Source organism: Euleptes europaea, chromosome 17 (genome assembly GCF_029931775.1).
Source record: "Euleptes europaea isolate rEulEur1 chromosome 17, rEulEur1.hap1, whole genome shotgun sequence".
NCBI classification, from domain to species: Eukaryota; Metazoa; Chordata; class Lepidosauria; order Squamata; family Sphaerodactylidae; genus Euleptes; species Euleptes europaea.
In genome coordinates this window covers 21,618,759-21,635,296 of record NC_079328.1, presented here as the reverse complement: position 1 = coordinate 21,635,296, position 16,538 = coordinate 21,618,759, and the positions used below count along the sequence as shown (strand labels likewise).

The window sequence follows — 16,538 nt, the reverse complement described above, 5'->3', positions numbered from 1 at the left end:
GGAAGGAGCCGCTGTTCCAGCTCGCGGATGGGGCGTCCGTACGAGTGGGTCGGCTGCGCGCGCAGCCTGCAGGAATCCGCCGGCGCTGCAGGGGACGCTGTGGCGGCAGGCCCGCACCGGCCTGAGCGGCTGCCTCTCTTGCCGAGCGGGGCTGGGCCGGGAGGCGTGTCGCCGCCGCCGCTGAGGCCAAGGCCGCCGCCGCCGCCTCCTTTTCCGGGTCCGCTGCGGCGGCGAGTGAACCAGCGAGGGAGGCGAGTAAAAAAAAAGGGGGGGGGGAACCGAGCAGGCCGGCCCCGCCGGCTCGGCTCCGCGCCGCGCCCCTCCTAGCGGCCTGGCGCCGCCCTCGTCGGCCTTCTCTCTGCTCCTGCTGCTGGGCCGCTGCCGCCCGCCCGTCCGCCTCAGCGGCAGCGCCACCCCCCCGCCGCGCCGCCTCTCCTCCTCCTCCTCCGCCGCCGCCGCCATGCCCGGCCCGGCCGCCGGCAGCAGGGCCCGCGTCTACGCTGAGGTGAACAGCCTGAGGAGCCGCGACTACTGGGACTACGAGGCCCACGTCCCCACCTGGGGGTAAGAAGGGGCCGCCTGACTCTCCCTCCCTTCCCCCCTCCCCCACCCGCCTCGGGGCTCCCTCCCTCCCTCCCTCGAGCCGGCCAGGCGGGGATGGCGCGTGCTACAGTTAGCCGGCTCTCCCCTATGGGCACCGTCCCTCTTTGCCAGGCGGCGGGCGCTTTTCTCCCTGCTCCCCCACCCCGAAATGTTGCGTTCGCACCATTGCACCTTTTTTGCTTCCTCTTTCTGCTCAGGCAGAGCTTTCTGCCCAAAGGGAGCTCGGACCCCCACCCCCACGGCTAGAGGCAGGAAACGTCTGATGCTAGGATGCATCCAGTGTCGGTATGGGGAGGGGGGCGGTCACGCGTGAACACCTGAAGCTGCCTTGTACCGAATCAGTCCCTTGGTCCGTCCAAGTCAGTATTGCAGGCTCAGACCGGCAGCTGCTCTCCAGGGTCTCAGGCAGGGGTCTTTCACATCACCTACTTGCCTAGACCCTTTAACTGGAGATGCCTGGGATCGAACCTGGGACCTTCTGCATGCCAAGCAGAGGCTCTACCACTGCGCCACGGCCGCTCTCCAGGGTCTCAGGCAGGGGTGTTTCACATCACCTACTTGCCTGGTCCCTTTAACTGGAGATGCTGGGGATTGAACCTGGGACCCTCTGCATGCCAAGCAGATGCTCTAACACTGCGCCACGGCCCCTCTCCATGGCTCCTCCAGGGTCTCAGGCAGGGGTCTTTCACATCACCTACTTGCCTAGACCCTTTAACTGGAGATGCCTGGGATCGAACCTGGGACCTTCTGCATGCCAAGCAGAGGCTCTACCACTGCGCCACGGCCACTCTCCAGGGTCTCAGGCAGGGGTGTTTCACATCACCTACTTGCCTGGTCCCTTTAACTGGAGATGCTGGGGATTGAACCTGGGACCTTCTGCATGCCAAGCAGATGCTCTGCCACTGAGCCACAGCCCCACTCCCAGACCAGCAGCGGCTCTCCAGGGTCTCAGGCAGAAGTCTTTCACACCACCTACTTGCCTAGTTCCTTTAACTGGAGATGCCGGGGATTGAACCTGGGACCTTCCGCATGCCAAGCAGATAGATGCTCTACCACTGAGCTACAACCTTCATCTCTGATGCCTTGTTTGTGGGCTCTCCAGGGCAACTGGTTGGCCACAGTGTGTGAAACAGGAGGCTGGACGAGATAAAACCACTGGATCGAGTATAGGAGTTTTGACAGTGCAATTCTATTAGTGCTTTCCTGGGAGTAAGGCTCCATGAATAACATGGGAGTTATTCATTGTTTAGGTTGGCTCCCTTAAAGCCCCAAGTGGCTGCATCTAAGCTTCACATTACTATTCCAGCATCTAAGACAGATCTGATCTGGGTGTCTAAGTAGAAGAAGAGTAGATCTGTGGTGAAGAAAGTGGATATAGAAAGAACCTTTTGTTCCTCTCCCATAATATTAGGACTCCAGTGCGCCCAGTGAAGTTGATGAGTGACAGATTCAGGGTGAATGAAAGGAAATTCTTCTGTACTCAACAAATAATTAAATTGTAGAGTTCACTGTAAGCGGATGTAGTGAGGGCCATAATCATAAAGTGGGTTTAGGCAGGTTCATGAAGGATAGGTCCATCAATAGCTAGTAGCTAGAATGAGTAAATGAGTAAAGCAACTTTCCAGGTACAGAGGCAGTCAACCTCTGAATACAAGTGCCCAGAGGCAACATCAGGAAGTCCTCGTCTTCTGTGACCTATGTGTTGTCCCTCCAAGGGAACTGGTTGATCGTAGTGTGAAACAGGATGGTGGACTAGATGGATCACTGGTCTGATCCAACAAAGCACCTTAATATTTTTAAGGATGAAATCTTCTGCCAGAGGCAGATCACTTTATATTTCTAACAAGGAATAAATTTTCCAGTGTGACAACTGAGGTGTAGAGCATTACTTTTTTTTTCCTTCTCAAGTTTTACTTCTATTTTTTGCACCTATTCACAGTAATTAGTGTCAGACCATGTGGGAAACATCTCTTGAGGCATGGGTGTGCCCCTTTGTTGAAAAATAGATCCAAGGCACACTCTTATGCTTCTGCCTGTTGGCAAAAGTTAATGCAGGAGTTCTGAAGACATGACATTCAGGCTTAAAGCGTACCTTTAAGTTCGAATGTTATTAGTTAATCTGAATGCCTTGTTGTATTTGAAAGAGAGTGGCAGTTGGATTGATCTGGGCTTTGGAAATTGGCAGTGTTGACCAGGAATGTTATCCTATGGGCTGGTTGGAGAGTATTCTGTCCTTCCCTGTTGCCATCAGCCTTGTTGGGATGTTTTTAGGAAAGGGAAGAGGGAAATGTCTTCTGTAGAGAATTGTCTTCCTCACTCAAGATCCTTGAAAGAGAGAAAGAGTTATGTAGAGCACACTGCCCCCAATGTGTAGCTCTGAACAGTCTCTGTCAGTTCTGTGGCATAAGTCAAGTCAGATGTCGACTGACTGACTTAAAGGACTCTAGCAGCTGTTGGCAGATTCTCATTCTGATCTCATGGTTACAGATGGATAGCAAGTGTTGAGAATTCTTAGCTTGGAGGATTTTAATTCTCTCCCCCCCCCCCCGGTTCCCCTGCATCTGGTTTAATACTGAGATGGTAGCTATGAAGATTCTTCTGTCCAGTAGTAGTAATTCACAGAGCGTGGTGTCTTGAAGTAAAATCTTGCTCTCCACATCTGGAAAGAATCTTAACTGGAAGGGGTTAGGAAAGAATTCCAAGTTTGTAACTCTAAAGCTTGTTTTTCTTTTCACTGTCTGCAGTAATCAAGACGATTACCAACTTGTTCGGAAACTCGGCCGGGGGAAATATAGTGAAGTCTTTGAAGCTATTAACATCACCAACAATGAGCGAGTGGTTGTGAAAATTCTTAAGGTGAGTTTTTGCTGGGTGCCTCTGAGGTGGCAACAGTGTCGTATAATCTTTCCTACCGCTGCGTAATAGATTGTTCTTAATGTGTAAATCTTGAACCATTTAGAATGGGAGTTGGGCCACTGATTTGTATCTTTGTTTTTTAGCAATGTTTTGGTGATTTCCCTCCCTGTCCTGGAATCCTAAAACTGCAGCATAAATCCCTTTTTGTGAAGGAACAGCATCATGCCTTGTGTTTGAATCATACCACATATGCTGACCCTGTGCATTAAAATAGTAAATGGCGGAGCCTATTGGGCAGGACAGATATTAAATTAGGTTAACAGTAGTGCAAAGCCTGCAGGGGAATTATTCCATTAATTTTTCGATGATGTGCATTATCCTGGTGAGAACTATGTCATAGGTGACCACCTGGATGGATTTTGAACAAGCAAATTTGGATGTTATTGGTAGTAATGTAATACATGCTAATGCTAGTCAGCTTAGCTTAAAATGAGATGGGAAGCATGTTTATCACTGTATTGCATTTGGTCTAACAGCATTTTAACAAAATAGCAGATTTTAGTGGCATGTTAACAGATTTATTGTGGCGGATGCTTTTGTGAGTCAGATGAAAAAAAATTCAAAGTGCATGAAATGTAACATCCGGTTGGCAGGGAGAAGGGGAGCAATACCCAAAGCAACTAACAGGAGAAGGACTGGGTTGGGGGGAGTTACTGCAAGAAGAGTCTAGAACATTATCCCTGGATGCACATCAGTGGTCTTAAGTTTCAGGACACAGATGAAAACAAGATCCAGTCAAAAGAGTAAGTTTCCATTTAGTGGGGGGGCCTAGACCACTAGAGCCCAACTGTTAATGAATTAGCAAAATAAATAAAATTAGGATAAATCTGAGTAGTGTGCACAAACCTGAAAATGGTAATTGCTTTCTGCAGTTTGCTAAGCATTGCCTGTCCCCATTGAATCCAAGCCTGGTAATTCCAACTCAGCAGCTTCTCTCTGGAATCTCCTTTTGAACCTCATGAACCTTTAAGTCTGTTACTGAAGGTCCAGGCAGATTGAAATGCTCCCCTTTGGCTGCTGAGCGTTTCCATTTTAAATGTGTGGCTTGTCTCTCCTCCCTTTTGCTTAGAGGCTCCAGTTTGCTGAGTTAATGGCTGAAGGGCATGGCTAGCACATGATAGCATCTATGACGTTAAAAGATGTGCGGGTGAATGAGCAATATGATGAGTCCTACAGTATTGTTGCTTGAGTAGGTATGAGGGACATCAGAGTGGGAGGGGCTGGTGGTCTTTGTTGGGAGGTCTGCTGGAAATTAGTTGTTCAGGTTGGGAATTTGTAAAGAATGGCCAAGCCTGCTCTCCAAGGCCTGTGAGGAGGAAGGGATGGTCTTCAAGGAGCGGCTGTATGTCTCTGATAATGTACTTAAAAGGTTGTAGTGGTGAGCCTTAGGTGATATATGGTAGCAATCTGTCATTTTTTGTGCTGGGGCTGTCCTGTGGAAGAGGGCTCCTGGGTTCCCGTCTAGCCTTGTACTGTACTTTAAGAAATGTTGGGTGTAAATTGTACATGAGCCTGTCCATTTCTGTGCTGTCGCTCAGAACTAGAACTCTGTGTCTCAATTGGTAGGCTATGTATCTGAAATGAGGTTTCATTTGTTCTTGGCTCATTAAGAGAATGAGCTGTGAGCAAAGAAGCCACAGCTTAATTCTCACATCTGCCATGAATCAGTGGGTGGGCTTAGGCTGAGAAGCAACATGCACTGCAAGCCTGTTGTGGGTATGCAGTCGTTGTTCACTGCTTTGTTAGTCCTGCAGATGGCAAGAATGTTTATCAATTGGTCACCTGTTGTTTCACCAAGAAACTTCTGTTGGAAGAAGTACTCCCTAGCCTAATCTTGATTATTGGTCCCCCTTTTCCAGGTAGTACTATGATATCTAAGTTGCACCTTGAGGAGATGAACGTGACAGAGAACATGTGCCACCCAGAGCCCCTTGGAGGAAGGACAGGGCAACAGTGTGAAAGATAGTAAATTCTATGTGTTTGGGAGTGGAGGACTGGTGTGGTTGCTGCCTCCCATAGGGAGACAATATTAAAGCTTAAAATGGACATTAACATTTAAGCAGTTTTTGCATTTGCAGCAGCAGTTTACTGGGCTTGTATGCAGTAGTCTCTGCTTGTTGTCGTCTTAAATGCTGATTCTAGGGCAGCAGTTCGTGATGACTTGGAAGATTCTGATGCTTCTCCAAGCCCAGCCTTTGTGCCCTTGATGGAAGGTGCCGGAGTTCAGTGCGCTCACTGGTTTTCCTCAAAATATTTTGCAAGAGTAACGTGCTTATCTTGACCCAGCCAGTGTAGAGCAGCTTCTTACAAATTGGGGAAGCTCTTGTGAAATTTGATTTGCAGTTAACTTCCTGGGCTTGGTGTGTTTCTGCACTTTTGCTACTGTCCTGTTGCTGTGTATGCAGTATTGCTAAATCAGAGGGTTGGAACACACATTTTAACCAGGCAACTGAGGGCAGCATTTAAGGCATTAGTTTGTGTTGTGGAGTTTCTTAAGCTAGTAAGGCAGGGCTCTGCTCCAAGGAGCTTACAGTCTGAAGTCTTGCGGTGAGGGGAGATGACAGAGAGGCCTGGAGAAAGGGAGGCTATTCCATTGAATTTGCATTTTTGAAGCACTGCAGGCCATGCAGAGCCAACACTTATTACCCTCTAAGAAATTCTGCTGTCAGGACCTCCTGGAGTACAACATGCTCTATGTAGGATTTTTTGTTGGCTAAATCTTAGCCATAAGTTGTATGAACCTTTCTGGGAGCAGTTCCCCTTGAACATGGCTTTCTTATTGGTCAGAGCCGATCTCCAAGTAAACACATCTAGTATCTAGAGAAAATTTTCCTAGTTGATTTATGTGAGTGGTCTACCCAGACTCCATTTTCCGATTTTCTTCAGAGTCTTTTATTTTGGCCGTCAAGTTGCAGCCTACAGGGTTTTCAAGGCAAGAGACATTCAGAGGTTGTTTTCCATTGCCTGCCTCTGCATAGGGACCCTGGTATTTCTTGGTGGTCTCCCATCCAAATACTGATTAGGGCTTACCCTGTTTAGCTTCTGAGATCCAGATCTGGGTTACAGAGTCTACTGAAGGTTCTAAATAACTTTTCAGCACTTTGTATATATAACTACTATCTTGCTTTTTGACATAGTAATAGAATCTGAGACATGCACAACACCCAACATAGTGGATGTAGCATGATTATCTGGTCCAGAAATAGTAATCAACAAGCAGGGGGACTTAAAGGGGAAGAGAAACCCCATATTCCTCTGCAGCCTGTCTTTCCTGCTCTATCTCCACTTTTCCCTCTCTTATCTGTGCTTTCCCTCACTTGCTCTGACTCCCATTCTTCACCTCCCTACTTTCTTTCTCCCACTTCTTATTAGTTTCTACTTTCAGCTCCCCCAAGAGGATTCAATAATACACAAAATAGTTTAAATGTGCCAAGATCTCTGAAAACTGTCTTGCAAGATCATGGCTGCCATTTTGAGTTGTGTAGGTGATCGTTGTCTGTGGTTTACTATGCAAACCCAAAATGGCAGACATGATCTCGTAATATAGTCTTGCAAGATATTGGTGACTTTAAATTATTTTTGCTAATTAACCCCCCTTTAAATTTAAGGTTTTTCTGCAAATTTGGGGTTTTTCTTGGCTTGTAGAAATATCTGTCTTAGCTTTAGGTGGCCCCATTGTGTGGATTTTTTAATCCATGTTGTGGGACCACTAATTGCTATTAGAAAAATAGATTTAATGTATTTTTAATTTTTTAAAATTCAAAGTGGCTAGCAAAGCAACAAGTTGCAAATGCATAAAAACAGTGTTAACAGTCCATAAGCCAGATAAAAAGCACAGCTAGATCTGCCAAACATTTGACTCCACCAAACATCCTCTGTAATGGCACCATTTACAATCCTTCCTGAATGCACTAAGTGAAAGCACCCTCCACACCCACATTGCAAGGAGTGGACAAAGCACACAGAAAAATTCCACAACCTGATTGTTGCCAGATGGGCAATCCTAAAAGAGGACGCCACAAGGAGAAAGTTGTCTGAAGAATGTGGGTGGTACAGGGAAGTATACTAAGAGATGTGCTTCAATAAGTATGAGATTCCTAGGCTGTGAAGGACTTTAAAGGTGATAACCATCATTTTGAATTGAGCCTGGAAGCAAATATATAACCCTTGCAATTGACACTGTGGTGAAGTTATATATTCCAAGCGGTTGACAGAAGTTTCACTGCTGCATTTTGTACCAATCAAAGCTTCTGAGATGTCTTCAAAGGTAGTCCCATGTAGAGTTTCTTACAGTAGTCCGGTCTGGAGGTTAACAGTAACATAGAAAAGAATGGCTCAGTTTGCAGAGTCTAAGAGGAGGCAGTTTGCAAGGAACATGTAACTGAAAGAAGGCATCCTTAGCAACAGCACCAACTTATTTATCTATGGATGGGTCCCCAAATTCTTAACTAAAGTTCTCATACCGACCAAACGCTCTGCCTTCCCAGCCAGCATCACACTCGTCTTGTCTGGATTAAGTTTCAGTATGTTTTCTCTCAGCCATTTGACCGTGTCCACAAGATGCTGGCCCAGGACTGTCACAGCTGCTTCTGGAGGCTTAGATAGTAAGTTAACACTGGCTGACTGCGTCTTGGGGACAACCCACTCTGTGGGTTAACGTTACAGTGTGGGATAAAACAACCCTGGGGCACCCTTACACACTAGGTTCCAACTAGCTGGTCCTGTCTCTCCTTGGAAACATTGCTACCAACAAGGAAAGAACAACACCAACTTTACCTTTTATGTCAGATGATGACTGTACTCTATCCACCAAAATATTGTGGCTGTCCATGTAAGATGCTGCCTGGGAAATCTGATATCAGCGTTTATAAGTTGCTCTTGCTCTGATCTGGCTAGCCTATCTCAGAAGCTAAGCAGAGTTGACTCCGGATGAGATTTGTCATCCTTAGGCCAACGTCCTCTGTTGAGGACATCTTATCCATATGAGCTAGTTTTGTAGTTTGGGGTACCACCTGTGTGTTTGGAATAGGTTTACAGTTTTAAAGTTTTCAGCTGTGTGTTTTAATGTTAATATTACTTTGTATTTATTGTTGTTGGAAGCCGTCCTGAGTCCGGCTGTGTCGGGGAGGGCAGGGTATAAATTAATAAATAAGTATTTGGATGGGAGACCTCCAAGGAATACCAGGGTCGTGACATGGAGGCAAGCAATGGCAAACCACCTCAGAACCTCTCTTGCCTTGAAAACCCCACCAGGGGTCACCATAAGTCAGATGTGACTTCACACACACACACACACACACAAATACAGATTGCTCTTATTGAAATTGTAGCCGGAGATCGTCATCCAAGACCAATAGTGATGTTCTAGTCCTGAGTCCAGACCTGAAGCCAGACTGAAATGGGTCAAAATGAGTTTTAAAAAACGAGTCAAAATCCAGATAAAATGGGCAGTTTATCTTCTATAACCTGCTCAGTCGTCTTGCACCAAAAGGGGAGACTGGGCACAAGTCAACAATTTCCCACATTCTGGGTATGCAAGGAGAAGTCTAATCACATCTTCTTTCAGCTGTGAAGGAAATACCCCTTGGGAGAATGGCATATTAATAATCTTCCCTAGGAGAGTTTCCACTTTCTCCCTGCATGATTTTAATAGCTAGGATGGCAAGGATCCAGTATGAGGTAATTGGTTATACTACTACTGATATATTGAGCCACTTTAAATAAGGTAAGATCTTCCTCAAGTCATAAATCTTTCCGTAGTCTTACACCCTGATGAGTTCCTTCTTTCTACATTTTAAAAATGTTATTCTCCGTACGCAACACTGAATTATCCTACATAGGAGAGAACATGTGGGTAAAGACTTGGATCTTTCTACAGTTACTCACTAATCAAATCAGCAGTGAATATATGTGGAAGCAATTTTTCTGAAAACTGTTGTGATGCATATACTATTAGATAAGTAAGTAATTGTAAATTCATTTAACTCAACTAGGAGCTCCCTTCGTTTTTGGGATAAATCCAGTGTGTACTTTTGAGATCGAAAAAGTAAGGTGGAATACTTGAAGGTTGGAAAAATTGGTGGCTGCTGACAGTTTGTTATAAGCAAGTGGAGATTATTTTGGTGGTTGCATGTAGTTTCAGAAACTAGCTGTATTCGTCAGCTGATGAAGAGAGATTTGACTCTTGAAAGCTCATACCCCCAAAAATCTTGTTCATCTCTAAGGTTCTACTGGACTGTAAACTTGATAGATGCTTGTTATACAGGTACTCTTGTAAGGAAGTTAAGATTGTCAGTGGCTCAGTGGCTCCCCATTACATGTACCCTTAATGGAAAACATGTTTTGTTGCCTCAGAACAATGCTTTATTATTTTTAGACGTCAATTTCAATTGGTAAAAACTGTGGTTCAGGCGTGAGCATCTTTCCAGCATCCTCCACAACAAAACCAATTAATGCTAAGAAGTGTTTTCATTGCAGTTTTCTTGTATGAGCTTTTCTGAGAGACAGGACAGTTGCAGTGTGCATTCTAAAAGAAAACATGGGTGCAGTTTATCCCTGGATATAAAATCTATGGAAAGGATGGGGAAAGGTGGATTTTGGAATAGTGTTGCTAAATATGGTTATGGACAACCGAGGCAAACTTTTAAAGAGAATCACTATGGATCGAATGTGACTGTTTACTGTGGTGGCTGCTAGAAACCTGTTGGTTGAAATCCTTGTAAGTAATGAAGATTTCTGACATTATTTGTTGTTTTTATCCTGCATTTCCATCCAACTTGATCATTAGGGTGGCTTACAAAGATTAATAAAATCCAAAGCAACGATAAAACATTAAAATTACAATTAATAAAATAAACAGTAGCTGTCCGTCTTATTTAGGTACCAGCTTTTAAAAGAATGGTTTAAATAGCAATTTAAAAGCAGCTGCAGAAAGTGTAACAGATAAACTAACCGTCACAAGTTCAGGAGAACAAGACAGACATAAATAACAGAAATAACCAAACATCTTTGGGGAGGAATGCCACAAACGGACGCAACTACAGAAATAGTCCTTTCTCTAATCACTTCTTTCTGAAGGTGGGGGATGCCCAAAGAAGGGCCTTCACTGACTGTCTGAGCTTGCAGGCAGATTCCAAGGAGATAAGGTCCTTCGGATACTCCAGTCTCAGAGGTTTAGGGCTTTAAAGGTCAAACCAGAGCTTGAAGTCATGCCCAGAAGCAAACTGGCAGCCAATAAAAAGTATTGTAATACAGGTGAAACACGTTTGCTGTGGTGGGTCTCAACTAGTTGATGTTGCGAGGCCCCTCAAAGGTAATCTAATCTACAGTGCTTTGCAGTAATCAAGCTTTACCATTAATAAAGCATGGATAACTGTGACAAGGTCGTCCTTTTCCAGGGGAGGATGTAGCTGGCGTACTAGCTGGAGGAGGTAAAAGGTTCAAGCTATGGATGCCATGTCTGTGTTGATAAGCAGTGCTGGATCTAATAGCGCCCTCAGTCTGCAAACATGGTCTTTGAGAGGGGAGCGCAAGCCCATCCATCACAGGTTGGATATCACCGCCATGGTCAGTTATTTGTTAAAAAATATTTCTGTACCAACTTTGCACAAGAAAAAACAGTTTGGCAGTCAAAAGCTTAGCTTAAAAAATCACAAAGCAGCCCAAATAAATCTTTATATCGAAGTTGATGGTCTAAAATCCATAGATCTACTGCCATAAACCACTGCTGCCTAATTAGTTCAAGTTAGCAGCTCTGAAATAAAACCAATTTCCATAACTTGTGAAAGATGGGGTGAGGGTGCTGCTTGAATGTATGCCAGTATCTCTTTCTAAAACTGTTCCCGAAAAAGCTATGGAACAGGCCACCGCAGCATTCTTATGGGAAGGGTGGCACAGAGAAGCTTGCTCAGTGTATGAAACTGGCATGGAGACTTGTGTAGGGATCTGTGATCCTTGAATCCTGGTGAGAAAGGTGGACTATAAATAACATTAAAGTAGAAGAGAACTTTGCTGCCCCAAGTTCCCTGGAGGAAACGCCGGATAAAAATGTGATAGATTATTGATACCTGTAGGGACTGTCTGCAGTCTCACCTGGTTTGAATGTAAACAAGAGGGTAGGGTGGCACCCAGCCCTAAATCTATATATCTCTCAGCAACTGACATCCTGGGGGTTACCGCACTTTGTATTCCCAGCGATGTTTTAAGAGTTTGAAAATGTTATAAGAAACACCGCTTTAACAGGGTTTTTGGATACCACAGCTTATAAATGGTTGGAAGATGTCTTCACAGCTAAAGGGGCCAAACAAAGTGCGAACAGTATTTTTTATAACGTTTTCAAACTCTTAATACATTGGTGGGAATACACAGAAAGTGCCAACAGTATTTTTTATAACATTTTCAGATACCATAGATTCGAGTCCAATAGCTCTTCAGAGACCAAAAAGATTTCCAGGGTATAAGCTTTTGAGAATCAACGCTCCCTTTGTCAAGAGCCTTGACTCTCAAAAGCTTATACCCTGGAAACCTTGTTGGTCTCTAAGGTACTACTGGACTTGAATCTAGCTCTTCTACTGTGGACCAACGTGGCTACCCTCCTGAAACTAATTTATTTTATTTATTTTGTGATTTTGCTGCATTAAAAAACTGGAGCAACCTATTCAGCTTCAATTTAGCAAGTGCCCAGAGGTCCAAGTAAAACAACAGTTGTTAGAGCAGTTCCTCAGTGGAACAGGCTTCCTTGGGAGGTGGTAAGCTCTCCTTCCCTGGAGGTTTTTAAGAAGAGGTTAGATGGCCATCTGTCAGCAATGCTGATTCTATGACCTTAAGCAGATGATGAGAGGGAGGGCACCTTGGCCATCTTTTGGGCATGTATTGGGGGTCACTAGGAATGTGTGGGGAGAGGTAGTTGTGAATTTCCTGCATTGTGCAGGGGGTTGGACTAGATGACCCTGGTGGTCCCTTCCAACTCTGATTCTAACAGGGTTTCCCCTTCCTTCTCATTTTCTCTCTCTGCCCCAAAACCAGTCTGTTGTAATCCTCATAATCCAGGAATGTCTTGAATGGCACTGGAGATAAGCAGTGCTTAGTAAACAAGTTACAAAAGGCTACCCCGGGTTCACCCTTAGCCCTGAGGAGGGTTCATGTGATTGAGATATTTCACCACTTGGAAAAGTGGATGCTGTTGCGGCAAAGATGTAATTTTGCTTGAGTGTCACAGACCCACAAATGGTCTCTGGCCTGTGTCTCTGGAACACCAGGGAGCTGAGTTGGCGTTGGTCAGGGGGAGAAGGCTTGTAGGGAAAAGGTATGTCAATTGCTTGACTCTGTTTCCACATTCCAGAGACTCAGCATTAAAAGAACCATCAGTCTTCATGAGTTAGAGTGCATTGCTTAATGCCAGTTTAAATGTCTGTCTCATACTTACTGTTATATGCCCATAACTTCTTACTTATAGAAAGCAGCCTATGTGTGTCTCTTATTTTAGATACCAGAGCTTATTAACATAAGAAAAGCAGAAATCAGGGTGCTATGTTTGTTATGCTTACTGTTATATGCACATACTTCTTATAGAAAGCAGTCTGTGTGTGTCTCCTACTTTAGATACAAGAGCTTATTAACATAAGCAGAAATTGGGGTGCTATACTTATTGTATTACCAAAGTGCAGATTAACCTGGAATAATGAGCACGGCAGCTGTTGATTTAGTTGGTAGTATCACTGTTAAAGGGATATATTTTAATTTTTTATTGCAGTCATGCTAACACTGCTGGGTTTCTAAATATTTTGAGGTGTTATCTGGTGACAAACACCATGGACTTTTGATAGGGCTGGTATTTAAGTCAACTGAACTGATTGCTTGATAATCATCAGTTGATAGCCTAGGAATTTACAATTTTGCCTCATTCAAGAATGCTGATGTTTATGTTGCACCTTTTATTAATTTATTTTTTTTACTCTGGAGTTTTAAGCAAAGAATAGAAACTGGAGATTACATATTGGGGCTCACCAAGCAAGAAGCCCTTCTCTCCCCCGAGTCATCCTTTCTTTTCAGTTTCAGGTAGGGGAACCACAGCACACAGCTCATAGGGGACAGATCCAGGGTCTACCTGATAGCTCAGCAGGGAAAAGCACTGACATAAGAAACACGAGTCAGTGGTTTGAGCCCCACCATAGGAAGACAGTGATCACAAGGCAAAATCGACTCCTAGCTGTCTGGCCCAGCAACATAATAAATAATAATAAAATAAATGAAGGGGCCAGGACTAGAACCCCTACCTCCTGCTCCACAGAGTTCTTCCTATTCACCCAGCCACAGTGTAACAGCAGCTGTTGAAAACAACATTAGTCTGTTACCTGTTCATGCCATCTATGCATGGTAGAGGGTGATTGATTTCACCTCTCCCTTTCCCCTACATTGAGCCATCCTGCCCTCCATGGGGCAGCCTTTGGCAAGACAATCTAATTGCCACAGTGAACGTGTGTTAAGACCTGATCCCTGGTTGGAGCTCAGTCCATCTGCTGGCCTGGGATTGAGCTAGCTCCTTGTCTGTCCAGATGCTTTTCTTCTCTTTACTGTGCTGCCACTGTGGTACCCTCAGGCATAATCCCTCCAGTGTAACTCTTCAGTGTGGAAGCCTGGCCTTGCACAGATGTGCTGGTATTTGTTAACTTCCTTCCTTTCTACTTATACCCTGCTTTTCTCCCCGAAAGCCTCTTCTTCTTTTGTCCTCACAACCACTCTGTGAGATAGATTAACCCGAGTGTGTGTGACTGGCCTAAGGTCACCCAGCAGCTTCCATCCGAGGGATGGTGATGTTGAAATGGTTCAGGCCATCTGATAAGTGGGTGTTGTTTTGAGAGTCAAGATGGCGCTTGCCAGTTGTCCAATCTCTTTTCTGCTCTCAGTCATGTGAATAAAGAGGTTCTCTTGCTCCCCCCTCCCCATTTCTGTGTGGATGATGTGCAATGCAAAATCAGTTAGGAATATAAAGCCTCCCATTTGTTTTGTCTTGGTGTAAGACGAAGTTGATGATTTGGCTTGTGTAACTGAAACCTGGCTGGATGAAATGAACAGTGGTATGCTCTCACAAATAGGTCTAGCCTACAGAAAGAAGTCTCACTTCTTATCACTCTTGTGTATTTAAGCCAGTGAAGAAAAAGAAGATAAAACGAGAAGTTAAGATTTTGGAGAACTTACGAGGTGGAACCAACATCATCAAACTGGTCGACACTGTTAAGGATCCAGTGGTATGTGCTTATATGACCTTCCTTCCTCTGTGCGTGTGTGTTAACTGTGTCTGTTTCATTATTGTTTTTAATTGCTTTTATACTTTGTATTGAAAAGCTTGTTTTAATTTTTTTAATTGTTCTCTACCTTGGGGAACCCTAAGGAGCATGAAAAGATGGCATTAAAATGTTTTAAATGAATATGTGGTGGGGATATTTGAATAGTTTGGCTTGACTTCATAAGTGGGCTATGGGATCAGATGGGTTTCTTACAGAGCATTGTAGATGTAGCACTTTTTCAGTTTGGGATTTTTGTGTTAATTTTTGAATAGCTTAAAGTTAACAATTTTGCATTTCTTTTAACCCTCTGGTGAGCTGTTAGGTTGGGATAATGATCCAAATAAACTGAGGCTTTTAATTTCTTGCAGGTAACTGTAGAAAGTGAAGCTTATACTAGTACTTCATCATTACTCTTTTAGTCTTGGGGGCCATTTCTAGTGGAAACATAGAATAATTGGGGAAGACATATATAGAAGGATGTGGCTTAACTATAACTTTTTCTGTCTTACAGTCGAAGACTCCAGCTCTAGTATTTGAATACATCAATAATACAGATTTTAAGGTAAGTCTTTCTCTTTCTTTTCCTCCCTTCCTTTGGAAACCTTTGGAGGGGAAATGTTGAAATACAAGGATTTGGTTGGCCTTATTTATGTTATTTAATTTGATAAACATCTACCCTGCCCTTCAACTGCAAAACACCACTCAAAAATAACAATAATAAGTATTGTACCTGGAGCAGGGAGAGTATGTGCACCATCTAGGATGCTGCATCTGAGGGCCAAACTATAAGTGACGGTGGGCATGGGTCCACCCCCCAATGCCATTTTAGAAGTATTTGTAACCTTTTAAAAACTGCCACAAGGCCTTGATCTGAATTGGGTGCACAGTGAGCCAACCCTTGGAGCTCCCCCCCCCCCGCTGTTTCTACACTTAGGAAAAGCATCGTGTGTGGGGGTGGGGAGAGAATATCTGATGGGGCAGCACCAGCCCCCAAATGGATATCCAGTGCAGATTTTCTAGCATTGGTGGAAAAATTCCTCGTCTTGGAACATCCCAGTTATTAATCTCACTTTGCCTTATTCTAAACCAGTGGTTCCCAACCTTTTTTTGACCAGGGACCACTAGGACTTTTTTGTTCGGTGCAGGGACCCCAAGGTTCAAAATAAAAATTCCAAGAATTTGAAAATAAACTTTAATTACAACTGTTAGTTAAACATTAAACTTAGAATAATATTTGAATATATATTTTTATAATAGAGAACTTTTAATTGAAAATATTAATTTATTATGGGTTTATAACTTTGTTTCGTGGACCTTAATTTAGTTCTCGTGGACCCCTGGGGGTCCATGGACCCCTGGTTGGGAACCAGTGTTCTAAACTAATTGGAGCTTCTAGTCTTTAGAGACAGCCCATGTTGGGCACATTGCAGTAATCTAACCTGTACGTCATAAGAACATGGATAAGTTGCCGTGCCATCTTCCTTACTGAGGGGCTGTAGCTGGCACACCAGCCTAAGCTGGTGGAAGATGGCTCATGGCAAAGACAGTGCCTGGGTCGCCAAGGTATGACAGATCTAACAGCACCCCAGTCTTGCAGACATCCTCATTTAGGGGGGAGTGCAGCCCTGCCTTTTAAGCTACCGACCAATGGTACTTCTGTCTTACCTGGATCATGCTTCAATATATTGGCCCTCATGCAGCTCAGTTTTGTGGAATAATGAACTGTGCAGTGCC

The 16,538-nt window shown here is 44.3% G+C and overlaps 1 protein-coding gene across 1 annotated transcript in view; it reads left to right on the top strand.

Moving 5' to 3' along the window:
- The first annotated feature begins 455 nt into the window (after positions 1-455).
- The window catches only part of CSNK2A2 (casein kinase 2 alpha 2), a 37,633-nt gene continuing 21,550 nt past the window's right edge, over positions 456-16,538 (top strand). Inside the window, exons 1-4 of the mRNA XM_056862618.1 lie at positions 456-564; positions 3,348-3,459; positions 14,664-14,765; positions 15,316-15,366. Coding sequence (XP_056718596.1) covers positions 461-564; positions 3,348-3,459; positions 14,664-14,765; positions 15,316-15,366 — 369 coding nt within the window. The 5' untranslated portion in view covers positions 456-460. The remainder of the gene's footprint in view (positions 565-3,347; positions 3,460-14,663; positions 14,766-15,315; positions 15,367-16,538) is intronic.